The 23947-nt window shown below is 41.5% G+C and overlaps 1 protein-coding gene across 2 annotated transcripts in view; it reads left to right on the forward strand.

The window, feature by feature from the left end:
* Positions 1-23947, forward strand: part of B3GNTL1 (UDP-GlcNAc:betaGal beta-1,3-N-acetylglucosaminyltransferase like 1) — a 1507642-nt gene that overhangs the window by 11212 nt on the left and 1472483 nt on the right. For both annotated transcript variants that reach the window (XM_053710298.1, XM_053710307.1), the window contains exon 2: positions 18568-18627. In XM_053710298.1, the coding sequence (XP_053566273.1) occupies positions 18598-18627 (30 nt within the window). In that variant the 5' untranslated portion in view covers positions 18568-18597. The remainder of the gene's footprint in view (positions 1-18567; positions 18628-23947) is intronic.

The following is a 23947-nucleotide window of genomic DNA, read 5'->3' on the forward strand; positions in this document are numbered from 1 at the left end:
GGGACTGTGAATGATTGTATATGGCACTGTGTGGGACCGTGAATGATTGTATATGACACTGTGTGTGAGTGTGGGACCCTGAATGATTGTATATGACACTGTGTGGGACTGTGAATGATTGTATATGGCACTGTGTGGGACCGTGAATGATTATATATGACACTGTGTGTGAGTGTGGGACCCTGAATGATTGTATATGACACTGTGTGTGACCGTGAATGATTGTATATGGCACTGTGTGGGACCCTGAATGATTGTATATGACACTGTGTGTGTGTGTGGGACCATGCCTGATTGTATATGACACTGTGTGTGAGTGTGGGACCGTGAATGATTGTATATGACACTGTGTGTGAGTGTGAGACCGTGAATGATTGTATATGACACTGTGTGTGTGACCATGCCTGATTGATTGTATATGACACTATGTGTGAGTGTGGGACAGTGAATGATTGTATATAACACTGTGTGTGAGTGTGGGACAGTGAATGATTGTATATGACACTGTGTGTGTGGGACCATGCCTGATTGTATATGACACTGTGTGTGAGTGTGGGACTGTGAATGATTGTATATGGCACTGTGTGGGACCGTGAATGATTGTATATGACACTGTGTGTGAGTGTGGGACCCTGAATGATTGTATATGACACTGTGTGTGAGTGTGGGACCGTGAATGATTGTATATGGCACTGTGTGGGACCCTGAATGATTGTATATGACACTGTGTGTGGGACTCTGAATGATTGTATATGACACTGTGTGCGGGTGTGGGACCGTGAATGATTGTATATGACACTGTGTGGGGCCTTGAATGATTGTATATGACACTGTGTGTGAGTGTGGGACCCTGAATGATTGTATATGACACTGTGTGGGGCCGTGAATGATTGTATATGACACTGTGTGTGAGTGTGGGACCGTGAATGATTGTATATGGCACTGTGTGGGACCCTGAATGATTGCATATGACACTATGTGCGGTTGTGGAACCGTGAATTATTGTATATGACACTGTTTGGGACCCTGAATGATTGTATATGACACTGTGTGTGGGACCCTGAATGATTGTATATGACACAGTCACTGTGTGTGGGACCCTGTATGATTGTATATGACACTGTGTGTGGGACCGTGAATAATTGTATATGACACTGTATGTGAGTGTGGGACCGTGAATGATTGTATATAAAACTGTGTGTGGGACTATGAATGATTGTATTTGACACAGTCACTGTGTGTGGGACCCTGAATGATTGTATATGACACTGTGTATGGGACCCTGAATGATTGTATATGACACAGTCACTGTGTGTGGGACCGTGAATGATTGTATATGGCACTGTGTGGGACCGTGAATGATTGTATATGACACTGTGTGGGGCCGTGAATGATTGTATATGACACTGTGTGTGAGTGTGGGACCGTGAATGATTGTATATGACACTGTGTGTGAGTGTGGGACCCTGAATGATTGTATATGACACTGTGTGTGGGACCCTGAATGATTGTATATGACACAGTCACTGTGTGTGGGACCCTGTATGATTGTATATGACACTGTGTGTGGGACCCTGAATGATTGTATATGACACTGTGAGTGGGACTCTGAATAATTGTATATGACACTGTGTGTGGGACCGTGAATAATTGTATATGAGAGTGTGTGTGAGTGTGGGACCGTGAATGATTGTATATTACACTGTATGTGAGTGTGGGACAGTGAATGATTGTATATGACACTGTGTGTGGGACTATGAATGATTGTATATGACACTGTGTGTGGGACCGTGAATAATTGTATATGACAGTGTGTGTGAGTGTGGGACCGTGAATGATTGTATATGACACTGTATGTGAGTGTGGGACCGTGAATGATTGTATATGACACTGTGTGTGGGACTATGAATGATTGTATTTGACACAGTCACTGTGTGTGGGACCCTGAATGATTGTATATGACACTGTGTATGGGACCCTGAATGATTGTATATGACACAGTCACTGTGTGTGGGACCGTGAATGATTGTATATGACACTGTGTGCGGGTGTGGGACCGTGAATGATTGTATATGACACTGTGTGCGGGTGTGGGACTGTGAATGATTGTATATGGCACTGTGTGGGACCATGAATGATTGTATATGACACTGTGTGGGGCCGTGAATGATTGTATATGACACTGTGTGTGAGTGTGGGACCCTGAATGATTGTATATGACACTGTGTGTGGGACCCTGTATGATTGTATATGACACTGTGTGTGGGACCCTGAATGATTGTATATGACACTGTGTGTGGGACTCTGAATAATTGTATATGACACTGTGTGTGGGACCCTGAATGATTGTATATGACACTGTGTGAGTGTGTGGGACCCTGAATGATTGTATATGACACTGTGTGTGAGTGTGGGACTGTGAATGATTGTATATGACACTGTGTGTGAGTGTGGGACCCTGAATGATTGTATATGACACTGTGTGGGACCCTGAATGATTGTATATGACACTGTGTGTGAGTGTGGGACTGTGAATGATTGTATATGACACTGTGTGGGACCCTGAATGATTGTATATGACACTGTGTGTGAGTGTGGGACCGTGAATGATTGTATATGACACTGTGTGTGAGTGTGGGACCGTGAATGATTGTATATGGCACTGTGTGAGACCGTGAATGATTGTATATGAAACTGTGTGTGTGGGACCATGCCTGATTGTATATGACACTGTGTGAGTGTGTGGGACCGTGAATGATTGTATATGACACTGTGTGTGTGTGACCATGCCTGATTGTATATGACACTGTGTGTGAGTGTGGGACTGTGAATGATTGTATATGGCACTGTGTGAGTGTGTGGGACTGTGAATGATTGTATATGACACTGTGTGGGGCCGTGAATGATTGTATATGACACTGTGTGAGTGTGTGGGACCGTGAATGATTATATATAATACTGCGTGTGTGGGACCATGCCTGATTGTATATGACACTGTGTGTGAGTGTGGGACTGTGAATGATTGTATATGACACTGTGTGTGAGTGTGAATGATTGTATATGGCACTGTGTGGGACTGTGAATGATTGTATATGGCACTGTGTGGGACCGTGAATGATTGTATATGACACTGTGTGTGAGTGTGGGACCCTGAATGATTGTATATGACACTGTGTGGGACTGTGAATGATTGTATATGGCACTGTGTGGGACCGTGAATGATTGTATATGACACTGTGTGTGAGTGTGGGACCCTGAATGATTGTATATGACACTGTGTGGGACTGTGAATGATTGTATATGGCACTGTGTGGGACCGTGAATGATTGTATATGACACTGTGTGTGAGTGTGGGACCCTGAATGATTGTATATGACACTGTGTGTGACCGTGAATGATTGTATATGGCACTGTGTGGGACCCTGAATGATTGTATATGACACTGTGTGTGTGTGTGGGACCATGCCTGATTGTATATGACACTGTGTGTGAGTGTGGGACTGTGAATGATTGTATATTACACTGTGTGTGAGTGTGGGACCGTGAATGATTGTATATGACACTGTGTGTGAGTGTGGGACCGTGAATGATTGTATATGACACTGTGTGTGAGTGTGAGACCGTGAATGATTGTATATGACACTGTGTGTGTGACCATGCCTGATTGATTGTATATGACACTATGTGTGAGTGTGGGACAGTGAATGATTGTATATAACACTGTGTGTGAGTGTGGGACAGTGAATGATTGTATATGACACTGTGTGTGTGGGACCATGCCTGATTGTATATGACACTGTGTGTGAGTGTGGGACTGTGAATGATTGTATATGGCACTGTGTGGGACCGTGAATGATTGTATATGACACTGTGTGTGAGTGTGGGACCCTGAATGATTGTATATGACACTGTGTGTGAGTGTGGGACCGTGAATGATTGTATATGGCACTGTGTGGGACCCTGAATGATTGTATATGACACTGTGTGTGGGACTCTGAATGTTTGTATATGACACTGTGTGCGGGTGTGGGACCGTGAATGATTGTATATGACACTGTGTGGGGCCTTGAATGATTGTATATGACAGTGTGTGTGAGTGTGGGACCCTGAATGATTGTATATGACACTGTGTGTGAGTGTGGGACTCTGAATGATTGTATATGACACTGTGTGTGTGTGTGTGGGACCCTGAATGATTGTATATGACACTGTGAGTGTGGGACCCTGAATGATTGTATATGACACTGTGTGGGACCCTGAATGATTGTATATGACACTGTGTGGGGCCGTGAATGATTGTATATGACACTGTGTGTGAGTGTGGGACCCTTAATGATTGTATATGACACTGTGTGTGAGTGTGGGACCGTGAATGATTGTATATGGCACTGTGTGGGACCCTGAATGATTGCATATGACACTATGTGCGGTTGTGGAACCGTGAATTATTGTATATGACACTGTTTGGGACCCTGAATGATTGTATATGACACTGTGTGTGGGACCCTGAATGATTGTATATGACACAGTCACTGTGTGTGGGACCCTGTATGATTGTATATGACACTGTGTGTGGGACCGTGAATGATTGTATATGACACTGTATGTGAGTGTGGGACCGTGAATGATTGTATATGACACTGTGTGTGGGACTATGAATGATTGTATTTGACACAGTCACTGTGTGTGGGACCCTGAATGATTGTATATGACACTGTGTATGGGACCCTGAATGATTGTATATGACACAGTCACTGTGTGTGGGACCGTGAATGATTGTATATGGCACTGTGTGGGGCCGTGAATGATTGTATATGACACTGTGTGTGAGTGTGGGACCGGGAATGATTGTATATGACACTGTGTGTGAGTGTGGGACCCTGAATGATTGTATATGACACTGTGTGTGGGACCCTGAATGATTGTATATGACACAGTCACTGTGTGTGGGACCCTGTATGATTGTATATGACACTGTGTGTGGGACCCTGAATGATTGTATATGACACTGTGAGTGGGACTCTGAATAATTGTATATGACACTGTGTGTGGGACCGTGAATAATTGTATATGAGAGTGTGTGTGAGTGTGGGACCGTGAATGATTGTATATTACACTGTATGTGAGTGTGGGACCGTGAATGATTGTATATGACACTGTGTGTGGGACTATGAATGATTGTATTTGACACTGTGTGTGGGACCGTGAATAATTGTATATGAGAGTGTGTGTGAGTGTGGGACCGTGAATGATTGTATATAACACTGTATGTGAGTGTGGGACTCTGAATAATTGTATATGACACTGTGTGTGGGACCCTGAATGATTGTATATGACACTGTGTGCGGGTGTGGGACCGTGAATGATTGTATATGACACTGTGTGTGAGTGTGGGACTGTGAATGATTGTATATGGCACTGTGTGGGACCGTGAATGATTGTATATGACACTGTTTATGAGTGTGGGACCGTGAATGATTGTATATGGCACTGTGTGGGACCCTGAATGATTGTATATGACACTGTGTGTGGGACCCTGAATGATTGTATATGACACTATGTGCGGTTGTGGGACCGTGAATGATTGTATATGACACTGTGTGGGACTGTGAATGATTGTATATGACACTGTGTGGGACTGTGAATGATTGTATATGACACTGTGTGTGGGACCCTGAATGATTGTATATGACACAGTCACTGTGTGTGGGACCCTGAATGATTGTATATGACACTGTGTGTGGGACTCTGAATAATTGTATATGACAGTGTGTGTGAGTGTTGGACCGTGAATGATTGTATATGACACTGTATGTGAGTGTGGGACTGTGAATGATTGTATATGACACTGTGTGTGTGTGTGGGACCCTGAATGATTGTATATGACACTGTGTGTGAGTGTGGGACTCTGAATGATTGTATATGACACTGTGTGTGTGTGTGTGGGACCCTGAATGATTGTATATGACACTGTGTGTGTGGGACCCTGAATGATTGTATATGACACTGTGTGTGAGTGTGGGACCCTGAATGATTGTATATGACACTGTGTGTGTGTGTGGGACCCTGAATGATTGTATATGACACTGTGTGTGAGTGTGGGACCCTGAATGATTGTATATAACACCGTGTGTGAGTGTGGGACCGTGAATGATTATATATGACACTGTGTGGGACCCTGAATGATTGTATATGACACTGTGTGTGAGTGTGGGACTGTGAATGATTGTATATGACACTGTGTGTGAGTGTGGGACCCTGAATGATTGTATATGACACTGTGTGGGACCCTGAATGATTGTATATGACACTGTGTGTGAGTGTGGGACTGTGAATGATTGTATATGACACTGTGTGTGAGTTTGGGACCCTGAATGATTGTATATGACACTGTGTGTGAGTGTGGGACTGTGATTGATTGTATATGACACTGTGTGTGAGTTTGGGACCCTGAATGATTGTATATGACACTGTGTGTGAGTGTGGGACCGTGAATGATTGTATATGACACTGTGTGTGAGTGTGGGACTGTGATTGATTGTATATGACACTGTGTGTGAGTTTGGGACCCTGAATGATTGTATATGACACTGTGTGTGAGTGTGGGACCGTGAATGATTGTATATGGCACTGTGTGAGACCGTGAATGATTGTATATGATACTGTGTGTGAGTGTGGGACCCTGAATGATTGTATATGACACTGTGTGGGACCATGCCTGATTGTATATGACACTGTGTGAGTGTGTGGGACCGTGAATGATTGTATATGACACTGTGTGTGTGTGACCATGCCTGATTGTATATGACACTGTGTGTGAGTGTGGGACTGTGAATGATTGTATATGGCACTGTGTGGGACTGTGAATGATTGTATATGGCACTGTGTGGGACCGTGAATGATTGTATATGACACTGTGTGTGAGTGTGGGACCCTGAATGATTGTATATGACACTGTGTGAGTGTGTGGGACTGTGAATGATTGTATATGACACTGTGTGAGTGTGTGGGACCGTGAATGATTGTATATGACACTGTGTGTGTGTGTGGGACCATGCCTGATTGTATATGACACTGTGTGTGAGTGTGGGACTGTGAATGATTGTATATGGCACTGTGTGGGACTGTGAATGATTGTATATGGCACTGTGTGGGACCGTGAATGATTGTATATGACACTGTGTGTGGGACCCTGAATGATTGTATATGACACTGTGTGTGAGTGTGGGACCCTGAATGATTGTATATGGCACTGTGTGGGACCCTGAATGATTGTATATGACACTGTGTGTGTGTGTGGGACCATGCCTGATTGTATATGACACTGTGTGTGAGTGTGGGACTGTGAATGATTGTATATGACACTGTGTGTGAGTGTGGGACCGTGAATGATTGTATATAACACCGTGTGTGAGTGTGGGACCGTGAATGATTGTATATGACACTGTGTGTGAGTGTGGGACCGTGAATGATTGTATATGACACTGTGTGTGAGTGTGGGACCGTGAATGATTGTATATGACACTGTGTGTGTGACCGTGAATGATTGTATATGACACTGTGTGTGTGACCGTGAATGATTGTATATGACACTGTGTGTGAGTGTGGGACCGTGAATGATTGTATATGACACTGTGTGTGAGTGTGGGACCGTGAATGATTGTATATGACACTGTGTGTGGGACTCTGAATGATTGTATATGACACTGTGTGTGAGTTTGGGACCGTGAATGATTGTATATGACACTGTGTGTGTGGGACCATGCCTGATTGTATATGACACTGTGTGTGAGTGTGGGACTGTGAATGATTGTATATGGCACTGTGTGGACTGTGAATGATTGTATATGACACTGTGTGTGGGACTCTGAATAATTGTATATGACGCTGTGTGTGGGACCGTGAATAATTGTATATGAGAGTGTGTGTGAGTGTGGGACCGTGAATGATTGTATATTACACTTTATGTGAGTGTGGGACCCTGAATGATTGTATATGACACTGTGTGTGGGACTATGAATGATTGTATATGACACTGTGTGTGGAACTCTGAATAATTGTATATGACACTGTGTGTGGGACTATGAATGATTGTATTTGACACTGTGTGTGGGACTCTGAATAATTGTATATGACACTGTGTGTGGAACTCTGAATGATTGTATATGACACTGTGTGCGGGTGTGGGACCGTGAATGATTGTATATGACACTGTGTGAGTGTGGGACTGTGAATGATTGTATATGGCACTGTGTGGGACCGTGAAGGATTGTATATGACACTGTGTGTGAGTGTGGGACCGTGAATGATTGTATATGACACTGTGTGTGGGACCCTGAATGATTGTATATGACACTGTGTGTGGGACCCTGAATGATTGTATATGACACTGTGTGTGGGACCCTGAATGATTGTATATGACACAGTCACTGTGTGTGGGACCCTGTATGATTGTATATGACACTGTGTGTGGGACCCTGAATGATTGTATATGACACTGTGTGTGGGACCCTGAATGATTGTATATGACACTGTGTGTGGGACCCTGAATGATTGTATATGACACTGTGTGTGGGACCCTGAATGATTGTATATGACACTGTGTGTGGGACCCTGAATGATTGTATATGACACTGTGTGTGGGACCCTGAATGATTGTATATGACACAGTCACTGTGTGTGGGACCCTGTATGATTGTATATGACACTGTGTGTGGGACCCTGAATGATTGTATATGACACTGTGTGTGGGACTCTGAATAATTGTATATGACACTGTGTGTGGGACCGTGAATAATTGTATATGACAGTGTGTGTGAGTGTGGGACCGTGAATGATTGTATATGACACTGTATGTGAGTGTGGGACTGTGAATGATTGTATATGACACTGTGTTTGGGACTATGAATGATTGTATATGACACTGTGTGTGGGACCCTGAATGATTGTATATGACACTGTGTGTGGGACCGTGAATGATTGTATATGACACTGTGTGTGGGACCCTGAATGATTGTATATGACACTGTGTGTGGGACCGTGAATGATTGTATATGGCACTGTGTGGGACCCTGAATGATTGCATATGACACTATGTGCGGTTGTGGAACCGTGAATTTTTGTATATGACACTGTTTGGGACCCTGAATGATTGTATATGACACTGTGTGTGGGACCCTGAATGATTGTATATGACACAGTCACTGTGTGTGGGACCCTGTATGATTGTATATGACACTGTGTGTGGGACCGTGAATAATTGTATATGACACTGTATGTGAGTGTGGGACCGTGAATGATTGTATATGACACTGTGTGGGACTATGAATGATTGTATTTGACACAGTCACTGTGTGTGGGACCCTGAATGATTGTATATGACACTGTGTATGGGACCCTGAATGATTGTATATGACACAGTCACTGTGTGTGGGACCGTGAATGATTGTATATGGCACTGTGTGGGACCGTGAATGATTGTATATGACACTGTGTGGGGCCGTGAATGATTGTATATGACACTGTGTGTGAGTGTGGGACCGTGAATGATTGTATATGACACTGTGTGTGAGTGTGGGACCCTGAATGATTGTATATGACACTGTGTGTGGGACCCTGAATGATTGTATATGACACAGTCACTGTGTGTGGGACCCTGTATGATTGTATATGACACTGTGTGTGGGACCCTGAATGATTGTATATGACACTGTGAGTGGGACTCTGAATAATTGTATATGACACTGTGTGTGGGACCGTGAATAATTGTATATGAGAGTGTGTGTGAGTGTGGGACCGTGAATGATTGTATATTACACTGTATGTGAGTGTGGGACCGTGAATGATTGTATATGACACTGTGTGCGGGTGTGGGACCGTGAATGATTGTATATGACACTGTGTGTGAGTGTGGGACTGTGAATGATTGTATATGACACTGTGTGTGAGTGTGGGACCCTGAATGATTGTATATGACACTGTGTGGGACCCTGAATGATTGTATATGACACTGTGTGTGAGTGTGGGACTGTGAATGATTGTATATGACACTGTGTGTGAGTTTGGGACCCTGAATGATTGTATATGACACTGTGTGTGAGTGTGGGACTGTGATTGATTGTATATGACACTGTGTGTGAGTTTGGGACCCTGAATGATTGTATATGACACTGTGTGTGAGTGTGGGACCGTGAATGATTGTATATGGCACTGTGTGAGACCGTGAATGATTGTATATGATACTGTGTGTGAGTGTGGGACCCTGAATGATTGTATATGACACTGTGTGGGACCATGCCTGATTGTATATGACACTGTGTGAGTGTGTGGGACCGTGAATGATTGTATATGACACTGTGTGAGTGTGTGGGAACGTGAATGATTGTATATGACACTGTGTGTGAGTGTGGGACTGTGAATGATTGTATATGGCACTGTGTGGGACTGTGAATGATTGTATATGGCACTGTGTGGGACCGTGAATGATTGTATATGACACTGTGTGTGGGACCCTGAATGATTGTATATGACACTGTGTGTGAGTGTGGGACCCTGAATGATTGTATATGGCACTGTGTGGGACCCTGAATGATTGTATATGACACTGTGTGTGTGTGTGGGACCATGCCTGATTGTATATGACACTGTGTGTGAGTGTGGGACTGTGAATGATTGTATATGACACTGTGTGGGACCATGCCTGATTGTATATGACACTGTGTGAGTGTGTGGGACCGTGAATGATTGTATATGACACTGTGTGTGTGTGACCATGCCTGATTGTATATGACACTGTGTGTGAGTGTGGGACTGTGAATGATTGTATATGGCACTGTGTGGGACTGTGAATGATTGTATATGGCACTGTGTGGGACCGTCAATGATTGTATATGACACTGTGTGTGAGTGTGGGACCCTGAATGATTGTATATGACACTGTGTGAGTTTGTGGGACTGTGAATGATTGTATATGACACTGTGTGAGTGTGTGGGACCGTGAATGATTGTATATGACACTGTGTGTGTGTGTGGGACCATGCCTGATTGTATATGACACTGTGTGTGAGTGTGGGACTGTGAATGATTGTATATGGCACTGTGTGGGACTGTGAATGATTGTATATGGCACTGTGTGGGACCGTGAATGATTGTATATGACACTGTGTGTGGGACCCTGAATGATTGTATATGGCACTGTGTGGGACCCTGAATGATTGTATATGACACTGTGTGTGTGTGTGGGACCATGCCTGATTGTATATGACACTGTGTGTGAGTGTGGGACTGTGAATGATTGTATATGACACTGTGTGTGAGTGTGGGACCGTGAATGATTGTATATGACACTGTGTGTGAGTGTGGGACCGTGAATGATTGTATATGACACTGTGTGTGAGTGTGAGACCGTGAATGATTGTATATGACACTGTGTGTGTGACCATGCCTGATTGATTGTATATGACACTATGTGTGAGTGTGGGACAGTGAATGATTGTATATGACACTGTGTGTGAGTGTGGGACAGTGAATGATTGTATATGACACTGTGTGTGAGTGTGGACCAGTGCCTGATTGTATATGACACTGTGTGTGAGTGTGGGACGTGAATGATTGTATATGACACTGTGTGTGTGTGGACCCGTGAATGATTGTATATGACACTGTGTGGGACCGTGAATGATTGTATATGACACTGTGTGTGAGTGTGGGACCCGTGAATGATTGTATATGACACTGTGTGTGAGTGTGGGACCCGTGAATGATTGTATATGACACTGTGTGTGAGTGTGGGACCCGTGAATGATTGTATATGACACTGTGTGTGAGTGTGGACCGTGAATGATTGTATATGACACTGTGTGTGTGACCTGTGAATGATTGTATATGACACTGTGTGTGTGGGACCATGCCTGATTGTATATGACACTGTGTGTGAGTGTGGGACTGTGAATGATTGTATATGGCACTGTGTGGACTGTGAATGATTGTATATGACACTGTGTGTGGGACTCTGAATAATTGTATATGACGCTGTGTGTGGGACCGTGAATAATTGTATATGAGAGTGTGTGTGAGTGTGGGACCGTGAATGATTGTATATTACACTTTATGTGAGTGTGGGACCCTGAATGATTGTATATGACACTGTGTGTGGGACTATGAATGATTGTATTTGACACTGTGTGTGGGACTCTGAATAATTGTATATGACACTGTGTGTGGAACTCTGAATGATTGTATATGACACTGTGTGCGGGTGTGGGACCGTGAATGATTGTATATGACACTGTGTGAGTGTGGGACTGTGAATGATTGTATATGGCACTGTGTGGGACCGTGAAGGATTGTATATGACACTGTGTGTGAGTGTGGGACCGTGAATGATTGTATATGACACTGTGTGTGGGACCCTGAATGATTGTATATGACACTGTGTGTGGGACCCTGAATGATTGTATATGACACTGTGTGTGGGACCCTGAATGATTGTATATGACACAGTCACTGTGTGTGGGACCCTGTATGATTGTATATGACACTGTGTGTGGGACCCTGAATGATTGTATATGACACTGTGTGTGGGACCCTGAATGATTGTATATGACACTGTGTGTGGGACCCTGAATGATTGTATATGACACAGTCACTGTGTGTGGGACCCTGTATGATTGTATATGACACTGTGTGTGGGACCCTGAATGATTGTATATGACACTGTGTGTGGGACTCTGAATAATTGTATATGACACTGTGTGTGGGACCGTGAATAATTGTATATGACAGTGTGTGTGAGTGTGGGACCGTGAATGATTGTATATGACACTGTATGTGAGTGTGGGACTGTGAATGATTGTATATGACACTGTGTTTGGGACTATGAATGATTGTATATGACACTGTGTGTGGGACCCTGAATGATTGTATATGACACTGTGTGTGGGACCGTGAATGATTGTATATGACACTGTGTGTGGGACCCTGAATGATTGTATATGACACTGTGTGTGGGACCGTGAATGATTGTATATGACACTGTGTATGGGACCCTGAATGATTGTATATGACACTGTGTATGGGACCCTGAATGATTGTAAATGACACTGTGTGTGGGACTGTGAATGATTGTATATGACACTGTGTGTGGGACCCTGAATGATTGTATATGACACAGTCACTGTGCGTGGGACCGTGAATGATTGTATATGACACTGTGTGTGGGACCGTGAATTATTGTATATGACACTATGTGTGGGACCCTGAATGATTGTAAATGACATTGTGTGGGACCCTGAATGATTGTATATGACACTGTGTGTGAGTGTGGGACCGTGAATGATTGTATATAACACCGTGTGTGAGTGTGGGACCGTGAATGATTGTATATGACACTGTGTGTGAGTGTGGGACCGTGAATGATTGTATATGACACTGTGTGTGAGTGTGGGACCGTGAATGATTGTATATGACACTGTGTGTGTGACCGTGAATGATTGTATATGACACTGTGTGTGTGACCGTGAATGATTGTATATGACACTGTGTGTGAGTGTGGGACCGTGAATGATTGTATATGACACTGTGTGTGTGACCATGCGTGAATGATTGTATATGACACTGTGTGTGAGTTTGGGACCGTGAATGATTGTATATGACACTGTGTGTGTGGGACCATGCCTGATTGTATATGACACTGTGTGTGAGTGTGGGACTGTGAATGATTGTATATGGCACTGTGTGGACTGTGAATGATTGTATATGACACTGTGTGTGGGACTCTGAATAATTGTATATGACGCTGTGTGTGGGACCGTGAATAATTGTATATGAGAGTGTGTGTGAGTGTGGGACCGTGAATGATTGTATATTACACTTTATGTGAGTGTGGGACCCTGAATGATTGTATATGACACTGTGTGTGGGACTATGAATGATTGTATTTGACACTGTGTGTGGGACTCTGAATAATTGTATATGACACTGTGTGTGGAACTCTGAATGATTGTATATGACACTGTGTGCGGGTGTGGGACCGTGAATGATTGTATATGACACTGTGTGAGTGTGGGACTGTGAATGATTGTATATGGCACTGTGTGGGACCGTGAAGGATTGTATATGACACTGTGTGTGAGTGTGGGACCGTGAATGATTGTATATGACACTGTGTGTGGGACCCTGAATGATTGTATATGACACTGTGTGTGGGACCCTGAATGATTGTATATGACACTGTGTGTGGGACCCTGAATGATTGTATATGACACAGTCACTGTGTGTGGGACCCTGTATGATTGTATATGACACTGTGTGTGGGACCCTGAATGATTGTATATGACACTGTGTGTGGGACCCTGAATGATTGTATATGACACTGTGTGTGGGACCCTGAATGATTGTATATGACACTGTGTGTGGGACCCTGAATGATTGTATATGACACAGTCACTGTGTGTGGGACCCTGTATGATTGTATATGACACTGTGTGTGGGACCCTGAATGATTGTATATGACACTGTGTGTGGGACTCTGAATAATTGTATATGACACTGTGTGTGGGACCGTGAATAATTGTATATGACACTGTGTGTGAGTGTGGGACCGTGAATGATTGTATATGACACTGTATGTGAGTGTGGGACTGTGAATGATTGTATATGACACTGTGTTTGGGACTATGAATGATTGTATATGACACTGTGTGTGGGACCCTGAATGATTGTATATGACACTGTGTGTGGGACCCTGAATGATTGTATATGACACTGTGTGTGAGTGTGGGACCCTGAATGATTGTATATGGCACTGTGTGGGACCGTGAATGATTGTATATGACACTGTGTATGGGACCCTGAATGATTGTATATGACACTGTGTATGGGACCCTGAATGATTGTAAATGACACTGTGTGTGGGACTGTGAATGATTGTATATGACACAGTCACTGTGCGTGGGACCGTGAATGATTGTATATGACACTGTGTGTGGGACCGTGAATTATTGTATATGACACTATGTGTGGGACCCTGAATGATTGTAAATGACATTGTGTGGGACCCTGAATGATTGTATATGACACTGTGTGTGGGACTCTGAATAATTGTATATGACACTGTGTGTGGGACCGTGAATAATTGTATATGACAGTGTGTGTGAGTGTTGGACCGTGAATGATTGTATATGACACTGTATGTGAGTGTGGGACTGTGAATGATTGTATATGACACTGTGTGTGGGTGTGGGACCCTGCATGATTGTATATGACACTGTGTGTGGGACCCTGAATAATTGTATATGACACTGTGTGTGAGTGTGGGACCCTTAATGATTGTATATGACACTGGGTGTGGGACCCTGAATGATTGTATATGACACTGTGTGTGAGGGTGGGACCCTGAATGATTGTATATGACACTGTGTGTGAGGGTGGGACCCTGAATGATTGTATCTAACACTGTGTGAGTGTTGGACTCTGAATAATGATGTGCAACTATTATGTCATACACAATATTACATACACTGTCTCACACTGTCACTGACACATAATATTACTTACACTGTCACTCACACACAATATTACTTACACTGTCACAGTATGTGCTATAATATTGTGTGTGAGTGACAGTGTGTGCCATTGTAAGTAATATTGTGTGTGAGTGACCGTGTGTGCCATTGTAAGTAATATTGTGTGTGAGTGACAGTGTGTTGTGCCATTGTATGTGATATTGTGTGTGAGTGACAGTGTGTGACAGTGTGTGCCATTGTATGTGATATTGTGTGTGATTGACAGTGTGTGCCATTGTAAGTAATATTGTGTGTGAGTGACCGTGTGTGCCATTGTAAGTAATATTGTGTGTGAGTGACAGTGTGTGCCATTGTAAGTAATATTGTGTGTGAGTGACAGTGTGTGCCATTGTAAGTGATATTGTGTGTGAGTGACAGTGTGTGCCATTGTATGTGATATTGTGTGTGAGTGACAGTGTGTGCCATTGTATGTGATATTGTGCGTGAGTGACAGTGTGTGCCATTGTATGTGATATTGTGTGTGAGTGACAGTGTGTGCCATTGTATGTGATATTGTGTGTGAGTGACAGTGTGTGCCATTGTATGTGATATTGTGTGTGAGTGACAGTGTGTGCCATTGTATGTGATATTGTGTGTGAGTGACAGTGTGTGCCATTGTATGTGATATTGTGTGTGAGTGACAGTGTGTGCCATTGTATGTGATATTGTGTGTGAGTGACAGTGTGTGCCATTGTATGTGATATTGTGTGTGAGTGACAGTGTGTGCCATTGTAAGTGATATTGTGTGTGAGTGACAGTGTGTGCCATTGTAAGTAATATTGTGTGTGAGTGACAGTGTGTGCCATTGTAAGTGATATTGTGTGTGAGTGACAGTGTGTGCTATTGTAAGTAATATTGTGTGTGAGTGACAGTGTGTGCCATTGTATGTTGGTAGAAAAATGGCACCTCCATGGGGCGCCTCCTGACCCAGCATTGGTTTTGTCACAAGGTGACCTAATAGGGCCCAGGCTCAACCTACATTGTGCCTGGCCCCTCTTAGTGCCCCTCCCCACAAAACAGGGCTCACATTTTGCTTTACAAATATGGTGGTAGGATCTGAAGATTGCTGTCACAGTGTAGCCGTAGAGAATACCCTGGCACCATATTTGCTCAGTAAAGAAACTGCATTTCTTGTGGCACTTACCAAGGTGAAGGATGACTCCTTTGTAGCTCCTGGCTCACCTTCTGCTGATTTCAGGCCCTGGGACCCAGGTCATTTCCCCCCCCTGCTCTATGATCTAACACAGAAGTGTGTACACTCATTCTATATCTAGACCAGGGGAGCAAGATCATTTAATCCCTGTGTAGAGTAAACTGAGAGACAGACACAATATTGTTATTCAGAGATTACTAATATTTTTCTGAAGTACTGTCAGTTACCTGCTTGAGAGCTCCATTGCTGAACTTTACCTACGTGTTTAAAGGGAAAATGTTATGCAAAAGCTTTTTAATTTAATATGAAACCAACAGGAACTGCACTACTGGGTACAATTAAGTCCTGGGACTCAACTGCTCATTGTCTGACAGGGTAAAACTCTTTATTCATAACCGGAAGAGCCATTTTCCAATAAAATAAAATAAATTATGTGTGTGTATGTATATATGTGTGTATGTGTGTGTATGTATATATGTGTGTGTGTGTGTGTTATATATAGTTCAAAAAAGAGAGTGCACTCACCGGGTCTTTTTTTGCAAATTTGCAAAAAAAGACCCGGTGAGTGCACTCTCTTCTTTGAACTGTATGCATCTTTCTGTTACACCCTGGGCACCAACATTCATATATGTTGCGGGTAAAGTAAGACATTGGGTAATCCTAGCATTACCTGGGTAGCAAGCAGCTGTGGGTAAAGCCCTCAGAGTGCATTGAGTCACTGCATCAAACATATACGATTCACTGTAATTCACACATCGTCACTATGTTTTTGCCTCGGCCTGGGGGGTTCAAGGTGGGCGAAGCCCCCCTTGTAAACCTGATTCCCCAAGGTTCACTTGGGGTGGATGCCAGAGTATCGGTGGGGTGCCTTCCTTGAACCCCTCAGGCAGAGGCAAAAAAAAAGTGTAGATGGGGAATTATATTACATCGGGCTTTACCCACAGCCGCTTGGCTAATATCAGGTTTATGGATTTCTGACTTTGCCCGTAACATACATGTGTTATATATCTTTCTGATGGGACAGAAACTGTTTGAGTATCACGTCCCTTAATCACTAGGGTCAGTAGTGTAAGAATGATATGCGTTGGTTATTGAATAAAAAAAAACATGCAATTTATGCGTTAGACATCCCTTTACCCACAGTATTCTCATGGGATGTCATGGGCTGTAAGATCTTAGTATAACCAAAATATGGCCAGATTGTGGCCGTAGCATGCAGTCCAAAGCCATCTGACACTGTGTCCTACCTCTAGGGATATTATTATATGGGTTGCGGTGTGTTTGGGTATAATTTATTATTAAAGCTGCATAATACTGTCAGTGAGGCTGAGCGTTACAAAAACTGAGGACAGTGCCATAGAGTGGCGATATGATATTAATCTTTTTGGTGAGCTACATTACGCTCATAACATTTATTTAAACAAGTCCTGGTGAGGTGTTCATCTTGTAACAACATAAAAACCTTTCTGTTCCGTTTGGTTCTCCCTGTACTTGATCCCTGTTACAAAGCAATGAACTGTCCTCCACACGGGTATAGGGCAGAAATCTGTCAAATCTGATACAGGGTGCACACAGAATTTTACTCCGTCACTGGGGTTTGGTGGTGACGTGTTTATGGCATACTGAGAAATATTATGTGAGATCTTTTCCTTTATGAGAGGAGCCTGTAACGGGGGCTGTGCTGATTTGTAAAATGTTATCTCTAAAGTATATGTGCAAGTATTGGAGATATTCCTGTTAATAGTCATAATGTTTTTATCTTAATGAATTACGCACTTGCTATGTTTGTACACTATGACTTTCAGACCATACCGAACGAGCTGATAACATAGTTGATGTTTATGTTTACAGCTCGCCGTACACAGGAGCGTTGGTGACTGGATGGCGAGTGATATGGCGGCGCCAGATGTGGTATGAATCCATGTGTTTACAAACCATGTTATTTTAGCAATTTGTTTTTGCATTAAAGTTGATCTGAATCCTTCTTATCATAGCATGGAGAGAAATCGGCTTATTTTACTTCACATAAAGAATTTTAGGAAACTTCCCTTAATGAGATCCACATTTCCCAAGCTAATAATTGGTATAAAACACTGACTGCATCTTACAGAATCTCGCCAGACAAGGGAGCTTTAGAGAATCAGGCCCCTAGTTATCTCACACCACAAGCTTGTCTTTACTGTGTTTTAAACAGACATGAAACACCAATTGTCTCACGATTCAGATTGAACATACAATTTTAAACAGCTTTCCAATTTACTTCTATTATCAATTTTGCTTAATTCTCTTGGTATCCTTTATTGAAGGTGAAGCAATGCGTTACCGAGGACTAGCTGAACACGTCAGTAAACCAATGACAAGAGGCATATTTGTGCAGCCACCAATCAGCAGCTAGCTCCCAGCTCCTGGGCCCTACCTAGGTGTCCTTTTCAACAATGGCTACCAAGAGAACAAAGCAAAGTAGATAATAGAAGTAAAGTTGTTTATAATTGTATGTTGTATCTGAATCATGGAAGGAGATTTTTGGGTTTAATGTCCCTTTGAGAATTGGGCGGTAATTGGCAATGTCTGCTCATAGCTTGAAAAGTCAGTAATTATTTCCTTACCTCCTGATTGGCTAAATAGTTTTAAAAGCACTTTGTTGGGTGAAGGGATAACAGCTATGGACCAGCATCTCACAAACATATAGCTGCTTAAATCCCCAGTACAGGATCTGATTGGCTGCGCTGGGCAGAATTCAGGATGTGGGAATGCTGTATTTCTTGATGATGTGTTTTTTTATTTAGTTTATTGAGGTCATACAACTTAAAAAACATAAACGAGCTTGCAGGACATTTATAGACATAAGTATAAATCTACACAATGGTATGGTTCTCAGATAGAGTCCATAATTCACAACCAGCATACAGAAGAAACAAACACATGTGATTGAAAACAAACATCCTGTATATTTAACTTCTGACCTCTTTTGTATTTATGACATATTAGTTCCCAGACCAATAAATGGTCGCTCCTGGACCATGAATATAAGAAATATGGAAACTTGGGAATAGTTATATCCAGATCAATTGTCATAGAAAATAATTAAAGATGGGGATATCAATGGCCGCTATATTACAACAAGTATATCAGAAATAATAGGGAGAAGTACTATAGAATCTACGTTCCTTTGTTTACTCAGGGAGGGCAGAGCCAAAATTCTAACAACTATGAATAAATATAGGCAGGGATATATAGTCTGGTGTTTATCTGTCACACTATAAATATAGGCAGGGATATATAGTCTGGTGTTTATCTGTCACACTATAAATATAGGCAGGGATATATAGTCTGGTGTTTATCTGTCACACTATAAATATAGGCAGGGATATATAGTCTGGTGTTTATCTGTCACACTATAAATATAGGCAGGGATATATAGTCTGGTGTTTATCTGTCACACTATAAATATAGGCAGGGATATATAGTCTGGTGTTTATCTGTCACACTATAAATATAGGCAGGGATATATAGTCTGGTGTTTATCTGTCACACTATAAATATAGGCAGGGATATATAGTCTGGTGTTTATCTGTCACACTATAAATATAGGCAGGGATATATAGTCTGGTATTTATCTGTCACACTATAAATATAGGCAGGGATATATAGTCTGGTGTTTATCTGTCACACTATAAATATAGGCAGGGATATATAGTCTGGTGTTTATCTGTCACACTATAAATATAGGCAGGGATATATAGTCTGGTGTTTATCTGTCACACTATAAATATAGGCAGGGATATATAGTCTGGTGTTTATCTGTCACACTATAAATATAGGCAGGGATATATAGTCTGGTGTTTATCTGTCACAGTATAAATATAGGCAGGGATATATAGTCTGGTGTTTATCTGTCACACTATAAATATAGGCAGGGATATATAGTCTGGTGTTTATCTGTCACAGTATAAATATAGGCAGGGATATATAGTCTGGTGTTTATCTGTCACACTATAAATATAGGCAAGGATATATAGTCTGGTGTTTATCTGTCACACTATAAATATAGGCAGGGATATATAGTCTGGTGTTTATCTGTCACACTATAAATATAGGCAGGGATATATAGTCTGGTGTTTATCTGTCACAGTATAAATATAGGCAGGGATATATAGTCCTGGTGTTTATCTGTCACAGTATAAATATAGGCAGGGATATATAGTCTGGTGTTTATCTGTCACACTATAAATATAGGCAGGGATATATAGTCTGGTGTTTATCTGTCACACTATAAATATAGGCAGGGATATATAGTCTGGTGTTTATCTGTCACACTATAAATATAGGCAGGGATATATAGTCTGGTGTTTATCTGTCACACTATAAATATAGGCAGGGATATATAGTCTGGTGTTTATCTGTCACACTATAAATATAGGCAGGGATATATAGTCTGGTGTTTATCTGTCACCACTATAAATATAGGCAGGGATATATAGTCTGGTGTTTATCTGTCACACTATAAATATAGGCAGGGATATATAGTCTGGTGTTTATCTGTCACACTATAAATATAGGCAGGGATATATAGTCTGGTGTTTATCTGTCACACTATAAATATAGGCAGGGATATATAATCTGGTGTTTATCTGTCACACTATAAATATAGGCAGGGATATATAGTCTGGTGTTTATCTGTCACAGTATAAATATAGGCAGGGATATATAGTCTGGTGTTTATCTGTCACACTATAAATATAGGCAGGGATATATAGTCTGGTGTTTATCTGTCACACTATAAATATAGGCAGGGATATATAGTCTGGTGTTTATCTGTCACAGTATAAATATAGGCAGGGATATATAGTCTGGTGTTTATCTGTCACAGTATAAATATAGGCAGGGATATATAGTCTGGTGTTTATCTGTCACACTATAAATATAGGCAGGGATATATAGTCTGGTGTTTATCTGTCACACTATAAATATAGGCAGGGATATATAGTCTGGTGTTTATCTGTCACAGTATAAATATAGGCAGGGATATATAGTCTGGTGTTTATCTGTCACAGTATAAATATAGGCAGGGATATATAGTCTGGTGTTTATCTGTCACAGTATAAATATAGGCAGGGATATATAGTCTGGTGTTTATCTGTCACACTATAAATATAGGCAGGGATATATAGTCTGGTGTTTATCTGTCACACTATAAATATAGGCAGGGATATATAGTCTGGTGTTTATCTGTCACACTATAATATAGGCAGGGATATATAGTCTGGTGTTTATCTGTCACACTATAAATATAGGCAGGGATATATAGTCTGGTGTTTATCTGTCACACTATAAATATAGGCAGGGATATATAGTCTGGTGTTTATCTGTCACAGTATAAATATAGGCAGGGATATATAGTCTGGTGTTTATCTGTCACACTATAAATATAGGCAGGGATATATAGTCTGGTGTTTATCTGTCACACTATAAATATAGGCAGGGATATATAGTCTGGTGTTTATCTGTCACACTATAAATATAGGCAGGGATATATAGTCTGGTGTTTATCTGTCACAGTATAAATATAGGCAGGGATATATAGTCTGGTGTTTATCTGTCACACTATAAATATAGGCAGGGATATATAGTCTGGTGTTTATCTGTCACACTATAAATATAGGCAGGGATATATAGTCTGGTGTTTATCTGTCACACTATAAATATAGGCAGGGATATATAGTCTGGTGTTTATCTGTCACACTATAAATATAGGCAGGGATATATAGTCTGGTGTTTATCTGTCACACTATAAATATAGGCAGGGATATATAGTCTGGTGTTTATCTGTCACAGTATAAATATAGGCAGGGATATATAGTCTGGTGTTTATCTGTCACACTATAAATATAGGCAGGGATATATAGTCTGGTGTTTATCTGTCACACTATAAATATAGGCAGGGATATATAGTCTGGTGTTTATCTGTCACACTATAAATATAGGCAGGGATATATAGTCTGGTGTTTATCTGTCACACTATAAATATAGGCAGGGATATATAGTCTGGTGTTTATCTGTCACACTATAAATATAGGCAGGGATATATAGTCTGGTGTTTATCTGTCACAGTATAAATATAGGCAGGGATATATAGTCTGGTGTTTATCTGTCACACTATAAATATAGGCAGGGATATATAGTCTGGTGTTTATCTGTCACACTATAAATATAGGCAGGGATATATAGTCTGGTGTTTATCTGTCACAGTATAAATATAGGCAGGGATATATAGTCTGGTGTTTATCTGTCACACTATAAATATAGGCAGGGATATATAGTCTGGTGTTTATCTGTCACACTATAAATATAGGCAGGGATATATAGTCTGGTGTTTATCTGTCACACTATAAATATAGGCAGGGATATATAGTCTGGTGTTTATCTGTCACACTATAAATATAGGCAGGGATATATAGTCTGGTGTTTATCTGTCACAGTATAAATATAGGCAGGGATAAATAGTCTGGTGTTTATCTGTCACAGTATAAATATAGGCAGGGATATATAGTCTGGTGTTTATCTGTCACACTATAAATATAGGCAGGGATATATAGTCTGGTGTTTATTCTGTCACACTATAAATATAGGCAGGGATATATAGTCTGGTGTTTATCTGTCACACTATAAATATAGGCAGGGATATATAGTCTGGTGTTTATCTGTCACACGTATAAATATAGGCAGGGATATATAGTCTGGTGTTTATCTGTCACACTATAAATATAGGCAGGGATATATAGTCTGGTGTTTATCTGTCACACTATAAATATAGGCAGGGATATATAGTCTGGTGTTTATCTGTCACACTATAAATATAGGCAGGGATATATAGTCTGGTGTTTATCTGTCACAGTATAAATATAGGCAGGGATATATAGTCTGGTGTTTATCTGTCACAGTATAAATATAGGCAGGGATATATAGTCTGGTGTTTATCTGTCACAGTATAAATATAGGCAGGGATATATAGTCTGGTGTTATCTGTCACAGTATAAATATAGGCAGGGATAATATAGTCTGGTGTTTATCTGTCACAGTATAAATATAGGCAGGGATATATAGTCTGGTGTTTATCTGTCACACTATAAATATAGGCAGGGATATATAGTCTGGTGTTTATCTGTCACACTATAAATATAGGCAGGGATATATAGTCTGGTGTTTATCTGTCACAGTATAATATAGGCAG

Source organism: Bombina bombina, chromosome 1 (genome assembly GCF_027579735.1).
Source record: "Bombina bombina isolate aBomBom1 chromosome 1, aBomBom1.pri, whole genome shotgun sequence".
NCBI classification, from domain to species: domain Eukaryota; kingdom Metazoa; phylum Chordata; class Amphibia; order Anura; family Bombinatoridae; genus Bombina; species Bombina bombina.